Genomic DNA, 27,783 nt, shown 5'->3' with positions numbered 1-27,783 from the left:
TTTAATATACTATTATAATAGCTCAGTCAAATGAATTAATAAAACAAAGAAAGCAAATACAAACAAAAATGAAGAAAATAGCAAATAAAAAAATGTCAAGAAGTTAACTTTTTTTGTTGTCACCATGGCTTGACACTCTGGGCTGACATTTTCATGTATATATGTATATACATATATGAGAGAGAGAGAGAGGCAGAAAGAGAGACAGGGAGAGAGAACATGAACTTGGGGACCGGGGGTGCTGCATTTGGTTAAGTACACATGTGCAAGGCCCTGAGTTCAAGCCCCTGCTCCCCACCTGTAGAAGGGAAGCTTCATGAGCTATGGCCCAAGTAGCATAAGTATCTCTCTGTCTGTCTCCTTCCTCTCTCAGTTTCTCTCTGTCTTATCCAATAAAGGGGGGAAATGCTGCCAGGAACAGTGGATTCATAATGTAAGTACCTAATTCAGCAATAACCTTGGTGGCAAAGAGAAAGGAAGACGGGAAGGAGGGAAAGAGGGAGAAAGAGAGTGGGGGTAGATAGAAAATGATTATGCAAAGAGACTCTCATTCCTGAGGCTCTGAAGGCCTGGGTTCAATCCCCCCACACCACCATAAACCAGAGCTGAGCAGTGCGCTGCAGCACTGAAGCTTCCTCCAATGTGCTGGGGACCAGATTCGAACCTGGGTCATGCACAGGGCAAAGCAGTACACTATCCAAGTGAACTATTTTTTACTGACCTGGACTTAAACAATTTAAAGAGAAAAGGGATTCTGGGTCCAGGAAAACCTTTCATTCTGCATGTATCCTTTTCTAATTAAAATCTGTTGTGTAGACTTAACTGCCTGACTTTGTGTGTCTGTATTGTCAGTTATTTCCACAGGTGCTTGCTCTTGTAGACCTTCGCCACCAGGAAGCACACCCTAAACCCCAGAACCAGTTTCAGGAATAAGCTGATGTGTGCTTTTTTTATTATTATTATTTTCCCTTTTGTTGCCCTTGTTGTAGTTATTGATGTCATCGTTGTTGGATAGGACAAGAGAAATGGAGAGAGGAGGGGAAGGCAGAGAGGGACGGTGAAGGGACTCTCCTGCTGTTGGGGCACCAGGGACTCGAACCGGGATCCTTTCACCAGTCCTTGCGCTTAGTGTCATGTGTGCTTAACCCGCTGCGCTACTGCCCAACTCCCGCTGATGTGTGCTTTTTATGAACTCTGTATCTACAGTGTTGTCAAAGCATGTATGTGCTCCTTGAACTGAACTCATTGGTATAACTTTCTCCACATTAAAAAAATAATAAATAGGGGGTCGGGCGGTGGCGCAGTGGGTTAAGCGCATGTGGCGCAAAGCGCAGGGACCGGCATAAGGATCCCGGTTGGAGCCCCCGGCTCCCCACCTGCAGGGGGTCGCTTCACAGGCGGTGAAGCAGGTCTGCAGGTGTCTATCTTTCTCTCCCCCCTCTGTCTTCCCCTCCTCTCTCCATTTCTCTCTGTCCTATCCAACAACGAACAACATTAACAATGGCAATAATAATAACCACAACGAGGCTACAACAACAAAGGCAACAAAAAGGGGGGGGGATGGCCTCCAGGAGCGGAGGATTCATGGTGCAGGCACCGAGCCCAGCAATAACCCTGGAGGGAAAATAAATAAATAAATAGTTTGATAGAGATTTTCACACAGAGAGGGAATAGTCAGAACACCATTCTGGTCCATGGGATGTCAGTGCTCAAACCAGGAACGCCCAGGCATGAATGTCAATTTAACTATCTTCCCAGCCTTTGACATTTTAAAATTTAGTATCAGGGATCAAAGCTCCTGGCGTGAACCTCTCTGGTTGTTCTGAATTCATTGTGGATAAACAATGAAATCATTTAGGGTAATGGCTTTTCATCACATCAAGGTTAATCATGTTTGTTGTGAATATGCGTCAGGTATTTCTGCTGTCAATTTAACTGTTTGAGGGCTGGGAAGACAGCATAAAAAATAATAAAAAAATATGCAAAAGACTTTCATGTCTGAGGCTCTGTGGTCCCAGGTTCCCTCCCTAGCACCACCATAAACCAGAGCTGAACACTGCTTTGATGTCTCTCTCCTCCTCCTTCTGTTTCTCTCTCTCTCATTAGAATAAATAAAATATTTAAAAAATAAATATGATGTATAAGGAAGTTTTTTAATTTGTCCATGAGAAATAGGATTCTGGGTGCTAATTGGGACATGTTTTTGTTTGTAAACTTTCATGGTTGTTTTGTTCTTGTACATGTAACTACTTTAATATTCAGAACCTTTTTTTTTTTTTAACCAGAGCACTGCTCAGTTCTGGTTTATGGTGGTGTAGGGGATTGAACATGGGACTTCAGAGCCTCAAGCATGAGAGTCTCTTTGCATAACCATTATACTACTTACCTCTACCTCAAAATATATGGTTAAGCACTTCGAATAGAGGCTTTGTTACATTCACTCTGAGTAAATCTATACCTTATGACACTTTGTCACTTCACAGGCGGTGAAGCAGGTCTACAGGTGTCTCTCTGTCTCTCTTCCTCTCTATCTCCACCTTCTCTCTCAATTTCTCTCTGTCTCTATTCAATAACGAATAAATAAATTAATTTAAAAGAATGTTCACAAAGACTTGCTGGCCTCAGGATACTTCTGTCTTGAGTCTGAGCCTTTTATACAGAGGTAATTTGGGAAGCAAAGTTCCATGTGCGTAACCTGGGTCTCCTCGTTTCGAAGTAGTAACTTTTCTGAGTGTAGTTCCTGCATCAGCACAGTTACTTAATTTTTAAAAAATAGTTATTTATTTATTCCCTTTTGTTGCCCTTGTTGTTTTATTGTTGTAGTTATTATTGTTGTTGGATAGGACAGAGAGAAATGGAGAGAGGAGGGGAAGAGAGGTGGGAGAGAAAGACACCTGCAGACCTGCTTTACCGCTTGTGAAGCAACTCCTCTGCAGGTGGGGAGCTGGGGGCTTGAACTGGGATCCTTACACCGGTCCTCGCGTTTTGCACCACCTGCACTTAACCTGCTGCGCTACCACCCGATCCCCACTTAATTTTTTAAGAAGTCAAATCTCAGAAGACTTTATGAATAACCAAGAATAACTTGTATATGGGCTGGCCTGGAGAGACTGCTGTTGAAACTGATTGGTGGGGTTTATATTATGGCTATGTGGAGGTAGAATTTGTTTTTATTAAAACTTTTATTTTTATAAAAGATTAATCAGTTATTATTTTATTTGATAGAACAGAAAGAAATTGAAGGGGGAGAGGGAGAGAAAAGGAGATATACCTACAACACTGCTTTGCCACTTATGAAGCTTCCCTAAGCTTCCCTCCCTGCAGGGGGAGACCAGGGACTTGAATCAGGGTTGTAGTGCACTGTAATGTGTCTGCTGTCCTGGGCCCTATCACATGGCTCCTAATTATGTTTTCAACTACAGCACCGCACAGCTCTGGCTTACTGTGGTGCTGGTCCTTGAACCTGGAACCTTGAAGCCTCAGGCACGAAAGTTTATTGTGCTACTGATGGCACTTTCTCCCTGACCCTGTTCTTTTTAAAATGGGATTTACATATTTTCTACAAGAGAGAGGAACAAGAGCTTTTCTCAAGTACATGTGGTATAGGGCTCAAAACCAGGGGCTTAATGTATGCAAAGTCCTGCACTCTACCAGCTGAGCTATCTCCTTCATCACTGAATTCTATGATTCTATAGGAACATGAAGATACAGTGATCTAACAAATGCCATTGTTTGCCTGTATTCTGGTCTGGGCTTCAGTGTAGAAAGGGCAATCACTGTGTAGTTAGAAAACCAGACCTGAAAATGACCTGAAAATAACTATAAAACATAGCATCTGTATACTGGCGGACGTGATCATAGTGTCATCATTTTCATCCCCGCCTTCCCTCCCCCCGACACCCCAGCCCACAGCTTAATCCTCCACTTTTAGCAGAATGCTCCGATGAAACTTTGATAGTTCTGAATTCAAGGAGCTATGAGAGGTAGAGGGAGAACTAGGGGGTTGTGTTTTGTTTTGCTGACATGTGCTTTGCTGGCTTTGTGCCAATATGAGACCTTTCTTGTCAGTCCCCTCCCTTCTCTCTATAGAAGGTGAGAGACAAGGACACTACAGCACCACCGTTCCAGCACTAGTGACTTTCCTTTTTTTAAAAAAAGTCTTTAAATATTTTATTTATTTATTAATTACTGGATAGAGACAGAGAAATTTAGAAGGGAGGAGTAGATAGGGAGAAAGACAAGAGAGACACCTGCAGCCCTGCTTCACCACTTGTGAAACTTTCCCCTTGTAGGTGGGGACCAAGGGCTTGAACCCGGGTCCTTATGCACTATAATGTGTGTGCTTAACCAGGTGTACCACCACCTGGCCCCATGACTTCCCTTTTTCATGGTGGCCAGGGGCTTGAGCCCAGGTCCTTGAACATGGCAAAATACATATTCTGCAGAGTGCACTCTCAGCTCCCCCCAGGGAGGCTCTTGAAAGGTGCCCACCAGGTTCTAACCAGCTACTTGAAAACATCCATTTGCAGTCCTCTTGGCAACTGTAGAGGTAATTGCTAAGTGTATATATAGCAGACACTTAGGAATTAAACATTACTTTCCATTATGTCATACACTGTCTGACTTTCTTCGTCCTTAGAAGTGTGCAACTTTCAAATAGAAAGTGTAAAGTTTTTATTACATGATTGTGGTTCTTCAGGTGTGGCCCCTGGAACTCAAGAGTCTAGAGCTTACTCTCTTGTAGACTGCTCCACAGGGTCAGAACTATTTTCGTTATCAAAAGACATTGCCTTTTTTTTTTTTTTTTCTTTTTTTAATCTGATGATGCAGAAGCAATAGTAGGTAAAGGGTAACAGAGCATGGACCAACGTCATGATGTTAAACTGTATTAGTAGCTATAGTGTTCCCACCATTGTTTGTTAAAATAGCTCAGTTTTACTGATCAAACAACAAAGATGATTAATTTACTAAATCACTACCTTTGAATATACGTCTTCTCTTTTTTCTTTTTTTGCCTCCAGGGTTACTGCTGGAGCTCATTAAATGCACTACGAATCCATTGCCCCTGGTGGCCATCTTTTTTCCATTTTTGTTGTTACTGGATAGGACAGAGAGAATTCAGAGAAGAGGGGAAGACAGAGATGGGGAGAGAAAGATAGACACCTAGAGACTTGCTTCACTGCTTGTGAAACAACCCCCCTGCAGGTTGGGAGCTGGGGATTTGAACTAGGATCCTTGAGCAGGTCTGTGCTTCCCACTGTGTGGGCTAAATCTGGAGTGCTACTGCCTGGCCCCCAAATATACATCTTTTTAATACTCTATGTATGACAAGGCAGAAATCTGCCCAGAGTACTTAATTTTTGTTTATTCTTTTAAACCTATCTTTTATCTCTCTCTGTCTCTCTCTCTGTGTGTGTGTCTCTCTCTCTCTGTCTCTCTCTCTTTTAACCAGAGCACTGCTCAGCTCTGGCTTATGGTGGTTAGGGACTAAACCTGGGACCTCAGAGCCTCAGGCATGAGAGTCTACGTAGCCATTATGTTATTGCCCAAAAAGCGCGCGCGCACACACACACACACACACACACACACACACACACACACACACTCACTCACTCACTCACTCAGAACTTTACTCTTGTGTGTGATGTTCTGGGGATCAAACCTGTGACCTCACACACAGGGCTTGCATTCTACCCCTGAGCACTCTAATGCTTCATAAAATACCTAAGTGACTGTGTTGTGAGATGAACTAGCTGGTTCTTATTGGGACACCACTTTTCCTTTAAATAGTGACCAGCAGATCCCTGCCCCTTTGGTAGACATTGTTTCAAAATTGAATGAAACACACCATTAACTGCAAGGAAACAACTGATGATACTTGCTGCCAGTAGTAAAATTATAGCTTTGAATTTTGGAAAATTTGCATTTGCCACTCTAAGCTTGCCAGCTGTGAGATCGTTAAAGACTCATCACATAGATGAAAGAAGTGGTGATATATGAAAGTGTGATTTTTCAGATATTTCATACTGGCATGTGTCAACACTTGGGTCTGCATATATTAGCAGAATAATATTTTAAACATAACCAATACATAATAGCACATAATTATGCACAACTGGAAAGATCCATCCAAAGTGCAAGATAACTAGTGCTTTATTTGTTTACTTTTTTGTAATTGAGTGTGAAAAGTTCATTGCTTTAGGTTTCGCACAGCAATGAAGCTTTACAAAAATGGCCGTTGGTAGAGTTTTTGTGTAGTACTCAAAATTACTCATAATAACCTAAAACAAGTGTTTGGAATTCTTTTCCTTTTTCTTATTCTGTATCTGTCTGGAGATTTGTGTGAAGTGCTATTTTTTCATATACTTTTACCAAATAAGGAACCCTGATAGACTGAAACAGAGGCATCTGTGAGACTCCAGCTGCTTTCTATTAAGCCAGACATTAAAGAGACTCCCAAAAATGTAAAACAATGCCACTCTTTTCAGAATTTTACTTTGTTCTGTTTTGAAAAGCAAAATTCTTAGTAATTAAGAAGCATGTGATTTACATTAACATGGAATACATGTGTTATATTTTCATGTGTGCAAGCTCTGTGCTTCATTACTAAGCCGTGTGCCCAGCCACCATTACTAATTTTTTATATTTTTTTATATTTATTTATTTTCCCTTTTGTTGCCCTTGTTGTTTTTCATTGTTGTTGTAGTTATTATTGTTGTTATGGATGTTGTCGTTGTTAGATAGAACAGATAGAAATGGAGAGGGGGGAAGACAGAGAGAGAGAGAAAGACACCTGCAGATCTGTTTCACCGCCTGTGAAGTGACTCCCCTGTAGGTGGGGAGCTGGGGGCTCAAACCAGGATCCTTAAACCGGTCCTTGCGTTTCACGCCAGGTGCACTTAACCCGCAGCACTGCCACCTGAATCCCTACTAATTTTTTTAATGAAATAATAACTATCATTTAAAGCAGTTAGGAAGGGAGCACAGTAGTAGATAAAGCATTGGACTCTCAAACAGGAGGTAGGTCCTGAGTTCAATCCCTGACAGCACATATGCTAAAGTGATTTTCTGGTTCTCTTTTTCTCTTCTTATTTCTTTCTTTCTTTTTTTTTTTTATTTCTTTATTGGGAAATTAATGTTTTACATTCAACAGTAAATCAATAGTTTGTACATGCATAACATTTCCCAGTTTTCCATATAACAATACAACCCCCACTAGGTCCTCTGTTATTTCTTTCTTTGTATATATTTATTTATCATTTAACTTTCCTGCCAACAGGGTTATGCTAGGGCTCAGTGCCAGCACTACAAATCTGCTGCTCCTGGTGACCATGTACCCCCTTTTTTCTTTCTATTTTTTAATTGCTTAAGACAAAGAGAAATTGAGAGGGAAGGCGATATAGAAAGGGAGAGAGAGAGAGAGAGAGACACCTGCAGATCTACTTCATCACTCATGAAGATTCCCCCCCTGCAGGTGGGCAGCAGGGGCTCCAGCCTGGGTCCTTGTACATGGTAACGTATGTACTTAACACCACTGCCCGCACCCCCCATCTCTATCACTAATAAAAAAAATAATTATCAGCATGGGAGGTGGCACAGTGGATAAAGCACTGGATTCTCCTTAATTTGATCCCTGGTAGCACATGTGCCAGAGTAATGTTCTGGTTCTTTTGTCTCTATTTCTCATTAAAAATAAATGAAATCTTTAAAAAAATTCAAATCTTCAATATATATTATTTAAAATTTCTCCGTTTTAAAACTACTACAAATCCACTGCTCCTGATAGCCATTTTCCCCCCTTTTTATTGGATAGGACAGAGAGAAATTGAGAGAGGAGGGGAGACAGAGGGAGAGAGAAGGGTAGACACCTGCAGACCTGATTCACTGCTTGTGAGGTGACCCCCTACATTTGGGGAGTTGGGGGCTCAAACCCAGATCCTTGTGCAGGTCCTTGCACTTTGTACTATGTGTGCTTAACTGTGTGTGCCATCGGCTGGCCCCTCCCATCCTTAAGGATTTTTCAAAGACAAAGAGATCTTTAGTGTCAAGTGACATAAAATAGAAGGGGATGAGGGTCAGGTGGGTAGCGCAGCAGGTTAAGTGCACATGGCGAGAAGCGCAGGGACCCACATAAAGATTCTGGTTTGAGCCCCTGGCTCCCCACCTGCAGGGGAGTCACTTCACAAGCGGTGAAGCAGGTCTGCAGGTGTCTTTCTCTCTCTCCCTCTGTCTCCCTTCCCATCTCAATTTCTCTCTGTCCTATCCAACAACAACAGCAATGGCAACAATAATAGTGACAACAAGGGCAACAAATGGGGGGGGAATGGCCCCTAGGAGCAGTGGATTTGTAGTGCAGGCACCAAGCCCCAGCAATAACCCTGGAGGCAAAAAAAAAAAAAAACGAAAGAAAGAAAGAGAGAGAGAAAGAAAGAGACACATCTTTGGTAATGGTACCATTCCCATAATAGCAAGCTCACTATCCTTCCTTCCTTTTTTCTTTTCTTTTCTTTTTTTTTTTCTTCTTTTTTCAATATGTGTTGTTTATTGGTGGAAACTGGATCTCCAATGTGAGTATGATTTCACCACTCTGGGCCACTTTCTCTCTCCCTTTCTTTCTTTTTCAAAAATATTTTATTTATTTATTTATTTTAATGAGAGATACAGAGAAAGAGGGGAGAGAGATCAGAGCACTGCCCAGCTCTGGCTTATGGTGGTGCTGGGGATTGAACCTGAGACCTTGGAGCCTTGAAAGTCTTTTTTGCATAACCATTATGCTGTCTCCCCAGCCCTGGGCCTTTCTTTCTTTTTTCCTTCCTTCCTTCCTCCCTCCCTCCCTCCCTCCCTTCCTTCCTTCCTTATTTTCTTTCTTTCTTTCTTCCTTTCTTTCTTTCTTTCAAAGATTTTATTTATTTATGAGAAAGACAGGAGAGAGAAAGAACCAGACACACTCCGGCATATGTGCTGCCAGGGATCGAACTCGGGACCTCATGCTTGAGAGTCCAAAGTTTTATCACTGCGCCACTTCCCAGACCACCCCTTTTCCATTCATATAGAGATGGGGGTGGGGAGCCACTCATCATAGCACCTTTTGTGAGGCTCCAACCTGGCTTGTGCATGTGGCAGTGCTGGCATCCTACCCTGTGTACTACTTCTGTAGCCCCAAGGCTATTTTGTTTGTTTGTTTACTAGAGTACTGCTCAGTTCTAGATTGTGGTGGTGTGGGGAGATTGAACCTGCGACTTCAGAGTCTTGGGCACCAGAGTCTGTTTGCATAACCATAATGCTATCTTTCCAACCTTTTTTTTTTTTAAGGACTTTTTATAGTATTTGCTCACAAAGGAGACTTTTTAAGATCTGAAGTTTTTTCCATTAAGTTTTCCACATTTTAGTCAAGAATGTAAGTGGGCTAATTAATTTTTCATCTGTTTTGAATTTTCTTTTAGGATATATATATATATATATATATACATATGTATGTATGTATATATATATATATATATATATATATATATATATATATATATATATATATTGGTGTGCAATCCATGTGGTAGTAGCCACAGAATGTGGCATTTTCAAATCTATTTTAGTTTAATATAAAAGAAATATATATTGAACCCCGGCTCCCCACCTGCAGGGGAGTCGTTTCACAGGTGGTGAAGCAGGTCTGCAGGTGTCTATCTTTCTCTCCTCCTCTCTGTCTTCCCCTCCTCTCTCCATTTCTCTCTGTCCTATCCAATAACGACAACAACAATAATAACTACAACAATAAAACAACAAGGCCAACAAAAGGGAATAAATAAATAAAATAAATATTAAAAAAAAGAAAGCTAGCACACTATATAAGTGAGCTGTACTTTAAAAATGAAAAAAGAAAGAAATATATAAGGCTAGAGAGATAGCAATAATGACAGCTCAACAGACTTTCATGCCCGGGACTCTCATGGTCCTGGGTTCAAGCGCCACCATAAGCCAGAGCTGAGTAGTGCTCTTGTGGTTGGCGAGAGAGGGTCTGTGTTATAGTTGCAAACAAGAACTAGTCTGTTTGTTACCTAATGAAGTCTTTATTATTGTAATCTGTCTTACTTCAATTGCTGTTTCAGTGAGTGCTGTATTATAACTTGCAAAATGTCCTTCAATATAGATGATTTCATTGAATACACATTGTTGGTTTGAGGCCATTTTTAAGGTGGACTCAGCTCAAATATAGATTTTTTTTAAAAGAAGAGTCTTTAGTATCAAAACTGTCGTTTTATATTGTATGTGTTGCGGCTAGCAATATTTGCAGTATATCACAACAATTGTGATCCGATTGTTAACAGGACAAGAGTGAACTCTTACGAGCATGTGTCATAGCAAACTTTCAAGAAAACACCGGTAACTGTTGTGAATAGTCAGTGCTTTTGGAGATGCTGGCAATTTATAAGGAGAGACAGCTCTCAAGTGGAGGAAGGGGGAGTAGGAATTTTTGAGATAATATGATCACTATGAAACTAGGTCAACAAAGGGTTGCTGCTAAGTGGAGAGCCATAAAAAAAAACACAAAAAAAACTTGTTCAAAATAGACCATAAAGAAAATTAGTTCAAAATAGACAGGAATGATTTGTAATCCTTACTTGAATTGTTTGTATATAGCATTTGTTCTCTTGAGTAGTTTAAAGAGCTCTGAGGTCTTGTTTACACTACTACTTTGCTTGACAATTCTGCCTTTATGGATAACATAAACAAGAAGTCTTCCTGGGCAGCGTTTAATGAAACAGAATCTTGGAGCTTGTAGAATATATTATAGAGGACTGAAAGATCAATGAAAGCCTTAAATAGGGCAGGGGAGACAGCATAATGGTTATGCAAACAGACTCTCATGTCTGAGGCTCCTAAGTCCCAGGTTCAGTTCCCCCCCCCCCCATAAGCTTGAGCTGAGCAGTGCTCTGGTGTTTCTCTCTCTCTGCATCTCTTTCAAAAATAAAATTAATAAAAAAATTTTTTTAAAGCCTTAAATATTGATAGTTACCTTTTTTTTTCTTTCCCCCTCCAGTGTTATTGCTGGGGCTCGGTGCCTGCACCACGAATCCAGTGCTCCTAGAGGCTATTTTTCCCCTTTTTTGTTCCCTTGTTGTTTTATCATTGTTGTGGTTATTATTATTGTTGTTATTGATGTCATTGCTGTTGGATAGGACAGAAAGAAGTCGAGGGAGGAGGGGAAGACAGAGAGGAGAGAAAGATAGACACTTGCAGACCTGCTTCAACACTCATGAAACGACGCCCCTGCAGGTGGGGAGCCGGGGTCTCCAGCCAGGATCCTTGTGCCAAGTGTGCTTAACCTGCTGTACTACCGTCAGACCCAGACCTTTTTTTTTTTTAAACCAGAGCACTGATCAACTCTGGCTTATGGTGGTTCAGGGATTGAACATGGGACTTTGGATCTGCAGGCATGAGAGTCTCTTTGCATAACTATTATGCTCTCTACCCCCACCCTCTCATGCTTTTTATAATCTTTATAATCCAGCATGAAAACATTTTGCATTGCTTCTTTTCAATTAGGAAACAATTTTTTGTGAAGTAGAACCTGAATTTCTTAAGTTGATGTTTCCCGAACTGTTCAGTGGAGCAGTTTGGGGTGGGGGTGGGGGGTGTTAAGGTTCCTCAAGTTTGAGAAAAAAGGGTTTCTGACACTGCCTCTTGCCCCCTGCCACCAAAGTTTGACCTCCAGGGAAATACCCACTGTTTGAGTGTATACTGCTTTGAATGGAAAATGGGACCGAAGCTCAGCGACTGACTGAAAAGTGCAAAATGCTGAGTTTCAAAAAACTGAGTTTAGGTGCGAGCTGATGACGCCTGGTATACTTCTACCTGACTTGGCACGCCCTCGTTTCTCTTGGTTTTCATTGCCGACTGGTGAAATTAAGCAGGAATTGTTTGAACATCTTGTATGCAAGTGACATTTTTGCAACTTTTGGCCTGCTCCTGAAGCCCCAGAGAAGAGGTGACTGTGACCCCCTCCTGAGCAGACTTCCCTTTGTCCTCTTGCAGCTTTCTTCCCATGTAAATATGCTCACAGCGGTGTGTGTGTGTGTGTGTGTGTGTGTGTGTGTGTGTGTGCACGTGTGCAGGCCTTCTTTACTAATTCAGTGCAGAGCTGCTCAGGCTCTGGCGCCTGTCCTTGGCTGCTGCTTCAGATTCTCCAGCTCACTGGCCTCCCTCCTAGAGCTGTGAATCGAGCTGTGTTCCCCACAGTTTCTTATACATGTCACCCCCTTATTCAACACACCGCTTCACCTCACACTCCAGCCCTCACCTCCTCTCTAGCCATCTATCTAGGAAAACAAGGCCTTCTCCCTATAGTCTTTCTTCTGACATACTCCTTCCCAGCTCCTCATTGAATTAGCCAGTAGGACTCATTGGTTCTGCCCTTTGTCTGTCAAATCTTCCCTGTGCTGCTGTTTCCTCTGGCCTATTGCAGTGACCTTCTGGCCTCCATCTCATGGTGACTCCGAACACATGTATGTCGATGCCACTCCCCTTACAAGCGTCCAGTGGCTGGTGTGTCCTTGCCAGGGAAAATCTGAGGAATTTAGCCCAGCGTTCTGGCTTGGACTTTCTCTGGTTTCATCACCCGACACCATTCATTCCCTTGGGCCTTCCCTCCCTCCCCCCACTGGGTACACCTGATCCCTGGATAGCTCAGTGCATTAGCCCTCTCCTTCCAGACCAGGAACCTCACAGCAACTCTGCGGGTCAGGGTTTATTTCTGTGGCTTTTCCAGCCTTGAGTGCCATTCCTGGCACACAGCGTAGGCTTGTTCTATGTTTAGATATTGGAATAAAGTCTACATGAGTCCTTTTATTTGTTTGTTTGAAGAACTTGGTATTTTGGAACCTTTCTCTCTATTTTATGACCCAAATTTCATTAGCTGCTTTGAATATTAAGTCAGAGGTTAACAGTTGAGGTGTGTTTATAATGTGATTGAGTTTTTGTGAATGTGTGGTTTACTTCTCTATCTGTAGTGTTTGGAAAAGATATTTTCCACTTCACTAGGGTATTAATTAGATCCCAAAGCATGTTTTGGAGAGGTAGAGGGAATGTGAACAAATGGATCAGAGTTCAGTGCCCCAGGCAGTTTTCAAACCAAATTTGGTAATGTTGATTTAAAGCCACTCAACAAAAAGACACCCAAGTGTAATCTTGGGAAGTAGCAGGACTGCTCTTTACATAACAGTCTACTGCTGCAAGAATTGTTCATTGAAATTACACTGATCATAGAGAAAAATTATAAACTTTCTCTTTTTCTTCCCAAACAGGACCAATTTGACAACTTAGAAAAACACACACAATGGGGAATTGATATTCTTGAGAAATACATCAAATTTGTAAAGGAAAGAACAGAGATTGAACTCAGCTATGCAAAGCAACTCAGGTAAGTTGATACTGAAGAAAGTTTTATATGTTAACTGCAAAATGAATGGAAAGATCATTTATGTTCCCATCTTGCAACATAAATGCTCCATAATGTTTTCCCTTTTATGTAGTAGAAGCAATTAATTGTTTTAATATAGAAAGTAATTTTTTTCATTTATTGGGGAGTTAATGGTTTATAGTGCAGTTGTCTGCACGTGGACAGTTTCCCAGCTCTGCATGATGGATATCTACAAAATACTCTCACCTCAAACCTAGGACCCCAACCCACCCCCTAGCTCCCGTCCCCATTTCATTCCTTTCCCAGAATACCTTGCTTTAGTGTAGTAAGTACATCACTCCCAATTCAGGTTTCATGCTGTGTTCTCCCTTTCTGAGCCCATCTCCCCAACTTCCCCAACAAGTGGGGTTATCCAGTCTCCCTCTCTCTCTTCCAGACTCATCTCTCCCAACACTATTTCTTCAGGTTCCATCCATAATGAGGCAGAAATTGAGCCTGTAGAGTTTCTAGTCTAATACTCAGGTTTTGATCATTGGCCTTGGCTCACCAACATTGGTCATATCACTTTGCTCATTTTGCCCTTCTTTTTCCTATGCAGTTGCTGCTTCTGTTGCTGTTGTGTTCCCACTTCTATTCCCCTACTGATCACCTCATTTTAAATCGGAGTTCCTTTGCTTCTTTTCTTTCTTTTTTAAAAAAATATTTATTTATTTATTCCCTTTTGTTGCCCTTGTTTTATTGTTGTAGTTATCGATGTCATCATTGTTGGATAGGACAGAGAGAAATGGAGAAAGGAGGGGAAGACAGAGAGGGGGGGAGAAAGATAGACACCTGCAGACCTGCTTCACTACATGTGAAGCGACTCCCCTGCAGATGGGGAGCCGGGGGCTTGAACCGGGATCCTTCTGTGGGTCCTTGCACTTTGTGCCACATGCACTTAACTTGCTGCACTACCGCCCAACTCCCTTCCTTTGCTTCTTTTCATGTAGGACTCCTTTCAGTAATTTTTGCAAGGCAGGACCAGTGGTGATGAATTATAGAAAGTCAATTTTTATTGAACAGTAAAAATTGATTTTTGTGTGTGTGTGTGTGTGTATGTGTGTGTGTGTGTGTGTAGCCTGGGCTTCAGGAATGTGTGATTTCACCATGGTTGGGCCAGTTCTTTCATTCAGATGTAGGAGCAGAGAGGGGGAGACAGACAACACAGGACTGTTGCTTCTAACTCTGGTCCTCCCATGTGGCGCGGAGCCACACATGGCATGGTTCACGATGAGCTATGTATTCCGCCCCCAAAGTCAAAACTAGTTCTGAACTTGATGTTTCAAAAGGAAATTTGCTGAGCTAGAGCAAATTTAGAGCATCTTATTTTTCCAGTAAGTTTGTTATTGCAATTTAACTATAGAGATGTTTACAGTTCCTTAATTAGTTTTATAAAAGCAACTGAGGGTGGGGGAGACAGCATAATGGTTATGCAAATGATTTTCATGAAGTCCCAGATTCAGTCCTCCACTTCTACTCCCCAGCACCACTATAATCCAGAGGTGACCAGTGTTGTGGTCTCTCTCTCTGTCATTAAAATAAAATAAACAAAATATTTAGTATGCAAATAACTGCCCCCCCCTTTTATTATCACCAGGGTTATCACTGGGGCTTGGTGCCAGCATGACGAATCCACTGCTCCTGGTGGCCTCCCCCCCAACACTGACTATAGAGACAAAGGAAAATTGAAAGAGAAGGGAGAGATGCAGAGAGAGAGACAGAGAGATACCTGCAGCACTGCTTCACTTCTCATGAAACTTTCCCTCACTATAGATAGAGAGACTGGGCTCGAGCCCTGTCCTTGTATATGTAACATGCCCTCTAGGTGTGCCTTTATTTTATTTTATTTTATTTTATTTTATTTTATTTTATTTTATTTTATTTTATTTTTAACTAGAGCACTTCAGTAGTGCTCAGCTTTGGTTTCTAGTGGTGTAAGGAAGCGAACCCAGTAGGAAAGTATGTTGCATAAGCCATTGTGCTGTCTCCCTGGCCCTGCAAGTGACCTCTAATGACATGGTTTAGTCTTTCCTATTTTCAAGGCTATGAGAATGGAATTGCTTAGTCTGCACTGTTTGTATTGTATTTGGCTTCTCTGGCTCTGTATTATGTTTGCAGGGTTCCTGTGATTGCTTGCTGGTGGAGCTTGTTTCTTTTCATTGGTGTGTAGTATTTCAGTTTATGAATGGACCTTACTGCATCCATTCTTGTGTCACTAGCTTGCTTCCTGTTTCCAACATGGAGGTGAAGGTGATAGTGAATAGTGATCCTACAAGGTGTTGGATGCACATTTGTACACATTTCCAAGCACATAAACACACACACACACACACACACACACACACACACACACGAGTGGGACTCCTGGGTCATAGAATTTACACATGTTTAGCTTTAATAGATAAGATCTACTAAACAGTAGTGTTTATACTGCTTTAAACTAGCCACAGTAGCATAGAAGAGATCCTGAAAGCAGTGCTATAAAAGTACTGTGGGTTTTTATAGCCTCAACGGTAAAATTCTCCCTGAAATCAGTGTTTTTACTTATTGGGCTGTGAGGAAAGTCATGAGACGTCTGCAGCACGGATTCACCACTCATAAAGCTTTCCCTGTGCAGATGGGGATGGGGGAGCGTTAAACCTGGGTTCTTGTGCATTCTAACATGTACGCTCAGCCAGGTGCACCACCACCTAGCACTTTTTTCTACAATTTTTATGTAAAAATGCATCACTACTTTTTCAACAACCAATAAAATGCCTTGGTAGGACTAAGGTTGAACTTGAGGTAGCATTCAGAATCTTTAATGAACTTTTTTTGTTTTTTGTTTTTAGATATTTTGGATAGGACAGAGAGAAATTGAGAGGGATGGGGAAGATAGAGAGGGAGAGAGGCAGAGAGACACCGGCAGATCTGTTTCACTGCTTGTGAAGCAGCACCCCTGCAGATGGGGAGCCGGGAGCTCGAACCCGGATCCTTGCACGGGTCCTTGTGATTCATATTATGTGCGCTTAACCTGGCATGCCACTGACTTACCCCCTTAATGAACTCTTGTTGGGTTGAATTAGTTTATGCTTATTGTCTGAAGCTTTTGATGCTCTTAGATTAGAAACATTTCATTGTAACACAGAGATGATAAGGGGATATGTCAAATGTCACTGAAAGAATATAGGTTCTTATAAAGCTGGTGTTACTGTTTATAAATAAATTCTAAAGTAAGGAATATTTTTATGAAAGACAATTTTTTAAATTTTATTTTTTCTTTTGGGTAGAGACAGAAACTGAGAGGGAAGAGGGAGAGAGGAGAGAAAGGAGAGAGAGAGAAAGGGGGGAGAGACCCCTGTAGCACTGCTTTACCACTCATGAAGGTCCCTCCTATTTGAACCCAGGTCCTTAAATGTGGTAACTTGTACATTCTACTATATGTGCTACTATTGCTTGATCCCAGAAGACAAATGTTATTTCCACAGGGTAAATGAAGCGTAAACTATAGGGCTCAGTGAATATTTATTTGTTTGTTTTTACCAAAGCACTGCTCAGCTCTAGTTTATGGGGATGCCAGGAACTGAACCTGAGACCGCTAGCCCCTATCTTAGGAGTCTAATGCATATGGGCAGAGGATAAATAGCATAATGGTTATGCAAACAGACTCTCATGCCTGAGGCTTTGAAGTCCCAGGTTCAATCCCTCACACCACCATAAGCCAGAGCTGAACAGTGATCTGGTAAAAAAAGAAGAAGAAGAAGCCTAATGCATAAACCACTGTGCTATCTTCTCAGCCCTATCTATTTGTAAACAAACAAGTTGTTATGACCAGATAATGAATTCATGATTAAAAATTCCAAAGAAGCCATGGGGGGGGGAGACTTCATTAGTGGTGAAACAGGGCTGCAGGTGTCTGTCTCTTTTCCTCTCTGTTTCCCCTCTCAATTATTCTGTATCTATCCAATAATAAATAAACATTTTAAAAATCCAGACAAAAGCTTCCAAGATAGAAAATGGTAGACAGTGAAGTGCTCCTTGTCTAACTCTTGTCCCCAGAAACCATGTTAACAGTTTCTCCTATGTCTTTCCACAGAGATTTTATGCGGATTTAGGCAATAAGTGTCTGTTTTCTTCCTCATTTGCCCTTGCTTTTTCTGCATCCTGGAAATTGTTTCAATAATGTTTATTTTTACAACTTCAGACTCGACTTGGATTGGTGGACAGCTTAATTGTTCTCAATTGTTTGCAACTCTGCACAAAGTTGCAATGAATATGTTGGATAGCACATTTGGGCAAAACCTATCTACAAGATAAGTTACTAAAAGTAGCACTTCAGTTCCTGTAGCATTTGCCAAGTTGTCTCACTCAGGCTTGCCAGTGCTTCTGCCAGTCGCCTCCCCAGTGCTCTGTTAAGTCCTTTTCACCTTTGCTAGTGAAGTGATTCCACAAATGAAAACTGCCAAGTGTGAGCATTCATTTTCTTTCTATAAATGAATATACATTTTGTAAAGATTCACTTTATTTATTACATATGAGAGAGTGTTTTACATGAGAGAGAGAGGAACCAGAGCACCACTGTGGCCCATGCCCATCTCACAGGAGTGCAATTTCACATCTCCCCAAAATAGGTATCAGCATGTCTCACCTTTCACTAAACTGCCTGTAGGACCTGAATCCTTTCATTCCATTCCTAAGAAAGAGCATGACTTCCTATCTGTTTGTTTACCAGAGCAACTCTGGTTTATGGTGGTATGGGAGACTGAACCTGGGATTTTGGAGCCTCAGGTGTTAGAGTCTCTTTCCATAACCATTATGCTATCTACCCTGCCCTGTGCATGCATTTCTACATTTGAAACATTTGTATTTATTTATTTATTTATTTATTTATTTATTTATTTATTTTTTTACTGTTAAGATTTATTGACTAACAAAGGGTGGTGGTGGTAAGAGAATGAGAACCAGAGTGTCACTCTGGAATATATGATTCTGGAGATAAAACTCAGGACCCCATGCTTGGGAGTGTAAACTCTGTGCTAGCTTGCAGGCCACCATTTGTACTTTCTTCTCGATAAATCATTCGTGTCTGGGGCCAGTGAAATAGCTCATCTGGATAGTGCACTGCTTTGCCTTGTGTTAGAATCCAGGTGCTCAGCCTCTGTACCCTCCTCTGTGAGCTTCTGTGTCATTCTCTGTGCTCACACCCCCATCTACTTCTGTATGAATCAGTTTCCAGGGTTTTGTGGACTTCTTCCCTCCCAGTGACAGTAGGGCATCATTGATTTATTTTCCAAAGTTGAGAATTTTTCCCTGGCTTTTATTTTCGATCTCTTCTTGGTGGAAAAATACAATTATCTGGCTGAGTTCTATTCTGCTATCGTTATCCCAAAATCTTGTAGTGAATGTTCAGAAAAATTAGAGAAAGCCAAAACAAAGCATTCCTGGGCCCAACCCTAGACCTTCTACTTCAGATGGTTTGGCTAGGGCTCAAGTCTCCCTCTTCCCCTCTCCCTTCCCCCTTCTCTTTCTCTCCCCCCCTTTCTTCCCTCTCTGTCTCTATTTAAGAGTAAGAGAGAGAGAGATGCCACATCACTGAAGCTTCCTTCATTGCAGTGAGGCTCAAATCTGGGTTGCGCACTTGGCAAAGCAGTGCATTATCCAAGTGAGCTATTTTGTCAACTCTATGGGGCTTTGCTTGTTGTATTCAGGGGAGAACAGAGAGGGGGAGAGAAGCATAGACACCTACAGACCTGCTTCACCACTTCACCTACTTCACCCCCCTGCAGTGAGGAGCCCAGGTCTCGAACCGGAAGCCTCACTCGCATCCTTGTGCTTCATGCCATGTGCTCTTAACCTGCTCTTAACCCAAGTTTCTCCCTTCTAAGATGCCTCCCCGTGACTTTTTTTTTATCAACCAAGTTGAAATCCAGTACCCTTATTGAAGGGTGTATATTTTCTCTCTCACCTTTTAAGTAACCTAGCTGCACAGTTGTTAGGAATATGAGACACAGGCTGGGTGGTGGTACACCTGGTTAAGTGCACATAGTATGAAGCACAAGGACCTGTGCAAAGATCCAGATTTGAGTCTCTGCTCCCCACCTGCAGGGGAAAAGCTTCATGAGCAGTGAAGCAGGTCTGCAAGTGTCTTATCTTTCTCTCTCCTCTGTTTCCTCTTGCTTCTCAATTTATCTCTGTCTTATCCAATAAAATGAGGGAAGAAATGGCTGCCAGGAACAATGGATTCAATGTGCTGGCACTGAGCCCTAGTGGTAACCCTGGTGGCAAAAAAAAAAAAAAAAAAAAAGAATATGAGACAAATGAGACATGTACAGTTTCTCGGACATCCCCCCCCCATAAGTTTAAATAGATATATTCTGTGGCTTATGTGTTCTTCTTTCTCCCTTCCTTCCCCGCCCTTTCTTTCTTTCTAATACTTCATACAAATACAGTGAGAAGGGGACTAGGTGGTGGTGCACCTGGTTGAGTGCACAGGTTATAATGCCCGAGGGTCCAAGTCCAAGCCTCCATTCCCCACCTACAGGGAGTGAAGCAGTGCTGCAGTTATCTTTCTCTCTTCCTCTCTCTCTCTCCCAGTCCTCTTGATTTCTCTCAGTCTCTATCTAATAAATAAATAAATAAATAGGGTAAGAAAGTTGGTCCCCAGAGAATGCGAATAAAAGTGAATTTTTAAAAATTGTCTCTGAGAAAACTATCCTTACATTTAAATTTTACTTTTGGACCTCTTAAGCTTTTAGCTTTCTGCTGGCACTTATAGAGTAAATTATTCATCAATGCTCTTAAGAAGCGTTGTGAGTGCTAGACATGCTGACAGTGTTCAAGTGATCCCCATTCCTGGGGCTCAGAGGTCCTTGCAGGCCATCCACCCACAACAGGTCTAGAATCTGTTTAGGATTTGACTGCTTGAGGGAACTATGGAGAGTGCTGGTGGTGCCTGCATCTGCTCATACTGCCTCCCTCAACCTGGAGCACTTTTATGCCTGCTAAGCACTGGAAGCTAGAAAGAAAATGTGGTTTAAATCTTTATGGTAACAGTTGTCTTTTTTTTTTTTTTCACTCCCCCTTGTTTCTACCAAAGCACTCTTCAGCTCTTGCTTATGGTGGTGTAGGGGATTGAACCTGGGACTTTGGAGTCTCAAGTGGGAGAGTCTCTTTACATAACCATTATGCTACCTACCTCTACCCAATAGTGATTATTTATTTATTCCCTTTTGTTGCCCTTGTTTTTTATTGTTATAGTTATTATTATTGTTGTTGTCATCATTGTTGGATAGGATCGGGAGAAATGGAGAGAGATGGAGGAAGACAGAGAAGGGGAGAGAAAGATAGACACTTGCAGACCTGCTTCACCGCTTGTGAAGAGACTCCCCTGCAGGTGGGGAGCCGGAGGCTCAAACCAGGATCCTTACTTTGGTCCTCGCACTTAGCGCCACCTGCACTTAACCTGCTGCGCTACAGCCCGACTCCCCCAATAGTAATTTTTAAATAATTTTTTTCAATCATCACAGAGATTTCACTCCTCCAGATCAGCCTTTTTAATTTTATTTTTTAATTGTCTTTATTTATTTATTGGACAGAGACAGTCAAAAATCAAGAGTGAATGGAGGGCTAGAGAGGAAGAGAGACAGAGAGACACCTGCAGCACTGCTTCACCACTAGTGAAGCTTCCTCCCTGCAGGTGCACATTGTAACATGTCCGTTCAACCAAATGTGCCACCACCCAACCCCCACTTTTTAAATATTTATTTATTTATTTTTCCCTTTTTTGTTGCCCTTGTTGTTTTATTGTTGTGGTCATTATTGTTGTTGTTATTGATGTCTTCGTTGTTGGATAGGACAGAGAAATGGAGAGAGGAGGGGAAGACAGAGAGGGGAGAGAAAGACAGACACCTGCAGACCTGCTTCACCGCTTGTGAAGTGATTCCCCTGCAGGTGTAGAGCTGGGGACTTGAACTGAGATCTTTATGCCAGTCCTTGTGCTTTACGACACCTGTGCTTAACCCGTTGCGCTACTGCCCAACTCCCCACTTTTTTTTTTTTTTGCAAATCATTCTTTATCTATGATTAATAGTGATTTACAAGATTGTAAGGTCATCGGTTATCGTTGCACAGTGCACCCACCACCAAAGTTTTGTACCCCTACCCTCCTAATGATAAACACCTTAGTTCCGTGGTCTGAGAGGTGGCACAGTGGATAAAGTGTTGGACTCTCAGGCATGAGGTCCTGAGTTCAATCCCTGGCAGTGCATGTTCCAGAGTGATGTCTGTTTCTTTCTCTCCTCCTATCCCTCTCATTAATTTTAAAAAAAGGGGGGGGGGGAGTCGGGCGGTAGCGCAGCTTGTTAAGTGCAGGTGGCACAAAAGCGCAAGGACCGACGGCAGGATCCCGGTTTGAGCCTCTGGCTCCCCACCTGCAGGGGGATCACTTCACAGGCAGTGAAGCAGGTCTGCAAGTGTCTGTCTTTCTCTTCCCCTCTCTGTCTTCCCCTTCTCTCTCCATTTCTCTCTGTCCTATCCAACAGTGACGACATCAATAACAACAATAACTACAACAATATAACAACAAGGGCAACAGAAGGTAATAAATAAATAAATAAATATTTTTAAAAAGCCATAGTTCTCACAAAGTCTTAGAGACTATTTTCTACCGATTTTTATTGTTGTTACTAATGCATGTTTCATTTCTCTAGATTTCACATATGAGTGAAACCATCCAGTAGTTGTCATTCACCTCTTTATTTCTCTAAGCATAATCACCTCTAGTTCCATCCATTTTTTCTCAAAGGACACAATGTAATCTTTTTTATTGCAGAATAGTATTCCATGGAGTATATATTCCATAACTCCTTTTAAATTTTTTTATTTATTAATTTATTTTGGATGGAGACAGAAGTTGAAAGGGGAGGGAGAGGGAGAGATAGATAGAGATAGAGACACCTGCACCACTGCCTTACCACTTGGAAACCTTTCTCCCTGCAAGTGGGGACCAGGGGCTTAAACCTGGATCCTTGTGCACTGTAATGTGTGTGCTTAACCAAGTGTACCACTTTGAAACCCCTTTCCCATAACTTCTTTATCTAGTCATCTGTCCATGCTCCAGGTTATCTTTTTATTTATTTAGCATGTTGCTTATTCCTCTTTTATAAAAGTAGCTACTGTTTCAGGAATCCAGAGATGAGGAACCAGAAGTCCAGACTTGCTTATTGATTTGCCCAAGGTCACACAGCCAGGCACACAGCCCAGACCTGGATTCCTGAAACAGTGTTTTTATTACTAGAGTCCACTGCCTCTCCCATCATGTAATAATGCTTGCTAAAGATGAAGTCCCATTTCACTTGATATATAGAAAGTACCTTAATCAAAACACTTTTATCACACATTTCTCTTGTCAAGTGTATACATCTGGGTGAAGTGGGAGAGGTAAAATATAAAATAATGAATGTAGCTACTTTTTTATAAAAGAGGAATAAGCAACAAGCTATGAACACAGATGTGAATGCTGTGATACTCTCAGATAGAATCCCACTGTGGACCATTAATCAGCACCCTGGGGGGCTATTGCACCCCCCCTTTTAAATAGAGACAGAAAGGCAGAGAGAGAAAGTGGAACAGACCACAGTGATGAAGCTTTCTGGACTCAAACCTGGGTCTCACACATGGCAAAACAGTACACTATCCTAGGGAGCTATTTTGTCAGTCCTGGGGCTGTTTCTCTAACAACAGAAGCCAAAATCTGGACCTAGGTGTAATCAACCAGTGAAACCAATGTTAGTGCATTTTCTTTCTTTGTGATGGTCTCTCTCAGTTTGGGTGTGAACTTTAGCTGCTATATACAGTGCAAAGTACTTGGGTTTTTGGCCTGGCAATGGAATTTGGGAGAGAGGTAAGGGTGATTCTGCCTAATCTGAGTTCAGTGAAAGCCTTAAAAACTCTGCTAGTTAAATTGCTTATCTCTTAAAACATTCCCCAAATACTACCTGCTTTCTTCAAGAAGACTTATTTAAAGGTAGTTTTCATGAGCATTTGTGGGCTGGGGGGGGGGGACACAGCCATATAAACATGCCCTTGGCACTGTGATTTTAACTTAAATAACTGGACACTGTCCATATATTTTCCTTGGATTTAGAGCAGTAATGCCTGGATCGATGTTGATTTTAAGAGCTTGGTAAAGAAAACTGTCTTCAGTTAAGCACTATGTATGCACATCCTCTGCATATCCACATGGGTTGTACACTCCAATTAAATAATGTTGGGTCTTGACATCCAGCTATGTGATTAGCTAGCAACCATTTCTTTTATTATTATTATTTTAATATTTATTTATTCCCTTTTGTTGCCCTTGTTGTTTTATTGTTGTTACTACTATTGATGTCATTGTTGTTGGATAGGACAGAGAGAAGTGGAGAGAGGAGGAGAAGATGGGGGAGAGAAAGACAGACACCTGCAGGCCTGCTTCACTGCCTGTGAAGTGACTCCCCTTGTAGGTGCGGAGCTGGGGGCTTGAACTGGAATCTATAAGCCCGTCCTTGCGCTTTATGCCACCTGCACTTAACCTGCTGCACTACCGCCTGACTCCCCTATTTATTTTCTTATTTCAGACCTATGCAAGTTCTTAAAAGGAGCTTTGTCAGGCATGTTGAAGGTTAGGACAGCTATAGATTAATTTCAACTGTGGACATGTTGTGATTTCTTTTAACCTTATTAACAGAGACAGTAACTGTGTTTCATTTCTCAGTTCCTTTTTTTTTTTAATTTCTTTATTGGGGAATTAATGTTTTACATTCAACAGTAAATACAATAGTTTGTACATGCATAACATTCCCCAGTTTCCCATATTCTCAGTTACTTTTTTATATAAGGTGACATATCTGCATTTTTCTTGTAGGAATCTTTCAAAGAAATATCAACCTAAGAAAAACTCAAAGGAAGAGGAAGAATACAGGTATGTTTATCATCTATTGCTATGCGGTAATGTCTATATGCCTTTAGTGATGACTATGAATGGAAAGAGAAATATGTATCTGCAATAAACTTCTTTTTAAAATCATCTTTACTTATTCATTGGATAGAGACAGTCAGAAATCTAGAGAGACGGAGGTGGTAGAGAGGGAAAGAGACAGAGAGACACCTGCAGCATTGCTACACTATTCGCAAAGCTTTCCCCTTGCAATTGGGAACTAGGGGCTTGAATCTGGATGCGTACACATTGTAATATGTGTGCTCAACCAGGTGCACCACCACCCAGCCCCCATAAAATGCATTTTATTTTAATTTCTTTATTATCTTTATTTATTTATTGGCTAGAGATAGCCAGAAATCAAGAGGGAGGGGTGGGATAGAGAGAAAGAGAGAGAGACACCTGCAGCTCTGCTTTACCACTTGTGAAGTTTTCCTCCTGCAGGTGGGGACCGGGGACTCGAACCTGGGTCCTTGCACATTGTAACATTTGCACTCAACCAGGTGCACCACCACCTGGCTCCCTAAAATACATTTTCTATTTACATTTATGTCCCAGTTTTAAACTGAGAAAGAGAACAAGAAAAATCTGCTCCATTGGGCTGGTGAAAAAGCTCACTTGGATAGTGTGATATGCCTTGCATGTGACCCAGATTCGAGCCTGGCCCCTTCTTCTTCTTCTAGCGTTTGCCCTTCTTCTATAGCCAGTCAATAGCGTCAGGTCGAGCCTGATGTAAAGTTTCGAGACCTCCTTTGAATCTGGAGAGGCCCCTATCATGTTGAAAGAAGTTTCAAAGCTGTGGTCTCTTTCATCTGTCTATCTCTGCCTCTGTCAAGACAAAGCAAACTACTCTACTAGCGTTTCTTACACTGATTCACTAGGCCAGTCTGCTCCAGATTGTTTCAATTTAATTAGTTAATTAATTAATTAGGAAAATTTAGAATATAATCTAGGCAAATACAGAAAGCATGAATTATGCATTCTATAATCTTGATTTGGTTTGGTAATATCAGAAGTCCCTTTTATTACTCATTCTTTTGAGAACTATGTCCATTTCAGGCATCTGAGTGTGGATAACCCCAAAGCATTCTGTGTCTAATTTTTATCTAAGTCTCCATTTCATTAGTACGTATTGTATGTGTATGTGTGTAGTTGGGGGTATAGTTGGACTTAAGTGTTAACAGCCAAATTTTACCTTCTGTGGAGTAATTGGATTTCACAAGATGAAAGTGTTTCAGTCGTAATTAATTCTGGGCCACTTTGTTAAGCACACTTTGATGTGTGATGAATTGTCAGGGTCTCTTGGGAAGTTGATGCAAATTAACCTGATTGTAATTAACACTGCACTGGTGTAGAGCTGTGTTAGAATCAACATGGTCTTACTTGAAAAAGAGTTGTGTGTGTCCTGCCCTGCAGATATACAGCATGCAAAGCCTTCCTTTCCACCTTGAATGAGATGAATGACTACGCAGGACAGCATGAGGTCATCTCCGAGAACATGACCTCCCACATCACTGTGGAGCTGGCTCGATACGTCCAGGAACTGAAGCAGGAGAGAAAATCGGTAACAAAACCTTGGTTTTTCTTCCCAAGAACCAGAAATAATGAAAATACCCCCTGAAACTTTAGCATGAAACAAAAGCATTTAAGACTGGACTGGAACTTTTTTCTTTACTTATTTTGATAGATACAGATAGAAATTGAGGGGGGAAGGGTAGACAGAGAAGGGGTCAGAAAGTGAAATACCTACAACACTGCTTCACTGCTTATGACATGACGCTTTCCTCATGCGGGTGGGGACTGGGTGCTTGAACCTGGGTCCTCGTGAGATGCAGCATGTGTGCTCAACCAGATGTGGCACCACCTGGCCCCTTAGACTGGCACTTTTGAAATTCCTATAAAAGTATGGACTCTGTTCCTGAAATGCATTTTTAGATTTTTTTAAAAAATATTTTATTTTATTTATTTATTCCCTTTTGTTGCCCTTGTTGTTTTTTTTTTTTTATTGTTGTTGTTATTATTGTTGTCGTCGTCGGATAGGACAGAGAGAAACGGAGAGAGGAGGGGAAGACAGAGAGGGGGAGAGAAAGATAGACACCTGCAGACCTGCTTCACCGCCTGTGAAGCGACTCCCCTGCAGGTGGGGAGCCGGGGTTCGAACGGGGATCCTTAGCATTTTTAGATTTTTACATACAATTTTAAGAGTCCTGCAGACACTCATCTGCAGGTTCTACAATATACACTCAGTGGAGTCGGGCTGCAGTGCAGCGGGTTAAGCGCAGGTGGCGCAAAGCACAAGGACCAGCATAATGATCCCGGTTCGAATCCCGGCTCCCCACCTGCAGGGGAGTTGCTTCACAGGCGGTGAAGCAGGTCTGCAGGTGTCTATCTTTGTCTCCTCCTCTCTGTCTTCCCCTCCTCTCTCCATTTCTCTCTGTCCTATCCAACAACAACAACAACAACAATAATAACTACAACAATAAAACAACAAGGGCAACAAAAGGGAATAAATAAATAAAATAAATATTTAAAAAATATATATATACACTCATCCTTTTAAGGAATTTAAATGTACTTAAAGTCATCAGGCATAAAGAGTAAATGATATAAGATATGTGCTTACAAAGGAATTGATAAAAGCCTGGAAGATTCCTTCAGTCACTTCTGCTCTGTTTCTTGACCCACCCATTGTTATTTAATGAAGAAGACCTTTAGGTTCCTTACTCCACCAATAGCATCTTTTCAAAGCTTTGACTGTTATCATCAAGAATAAAGTATATGCTAGACTGAAATACAGTCGTAGTTGACATTTCGCCCTAAGAGACGGATCTCTAAGTTCTGGTCTGCATGATGCTATGATTGCCTGAGTGGCTGCTCAATAATTTCTTGGTGATAAAGTACTGACGTTGACCGGTGCTTTTTTTTTTTTTTTTTGCCTCCAGGATTACTGCTGGGGCTTGGTGGTGGCACTATGAATCCGCTGCTCCTGTGGCCATTTTTTCCATTTTTATTGGACAGGACTGAGAGAAATTGAGAGAGATGGGGAAGATAGAGAGAAGGATAGACACCTGTGGACCTGCTTCACCACTCATGAAGCAACCCCCTTGTAGGTGGGGGCTCAAACCAGGATCTTTGCAAGGGTTCTTGTGCTTCCTACTATGTGCACTTAATACAGTGCATCACTGCCTGACCCCTGTGATTTAAAAAAAATTATTATCTTTATTTATTTATTTATTGGGTACAGACAGCCAGAAATAGAGAGGGAAGGGGCTGGTAGAGAGGTAGAGAGACACCTGTGTAGCCCTGCTTCACCACTTACGTAGCCTTCTCCCTGAAGGTGGGGATTGAGAGATTGAACCCGGGTCTTTATGCTTTG

The 27,783-nt window shown here is 41.6% G+C and overlaps 1 protein-coding gene across 1 annotated transcript; it reads left to right on the top strand.

The window, feature by feature from the left end:
- Positions 1-1,862: 1,862 nt before the first annotated feature.
- LOC132536378 (uncharacterized) lies at positions 1,863-26,043 on the top strand. Its single transcript, XM_060184140.1, has 7 exons — positions 1,863-1,914; positions 9,390-9,397; positions 10,323-10,377; positions 12,461-12,540; positions 13,194-13,414; positions 24,336-24,392; positions 25,824-26,043. Exons 1-7 carry the CDS (start codon positions 1,863-1,865, stop codon positions 26,026-26,028), a joined length of 678 nt encoding a protein of 225 aa, XP_060040123.1. The 3' UTR covers positions 26,029-26,043.
- The last annotated feature ends 1,740 nt before the right edge of the window (positions 26,044-27,783 follow it).

Source organism: Erinaceus europaeus, unplaced genomic scaffold, assembly GCF_950295315.1.
Source record: "Erinaceus europaeus unplaced genomic scaffold, mEriEur2.1 scaffold_827, whole genome shotgun sequence".
Taxonomy (NCBI): domain Eukaryota; kingdom Metazoa; phylum Chordata; class Mammalia; order Eulipotyphla; family Erinaceidae; genus Erinaceus; species Erinaceus europaeus.
The sequence above is the reverse complement of the archived record's forward strand: the minus strand, read 5'-3'. Positions and strand labels throughout refer to the sequence as shown.

Coding starts and splice junctions, on each gene's coding strand:
- LOC132536378 (XM_060184140.1), top strand. CDS start 1,863: ATGGCTTTTCATCACATCAAGGTTAATCATGTTTGTTGTGAATATGCG. Junction 12,541..13,193: donor TTACAAGCGTCCAGTGGCTG/GTGTGTCCTTGC, acceptor CTTGGGAAGTAG/CAGGACTGCTCTTTACATAA. Junction 13,415..24,335: donor AGCTATGCAAAGCAACTCAG/GTAAGTTGATAC, acceptor TTTTTCTTGTAG/GAATCTTTCAAAGAAATATC.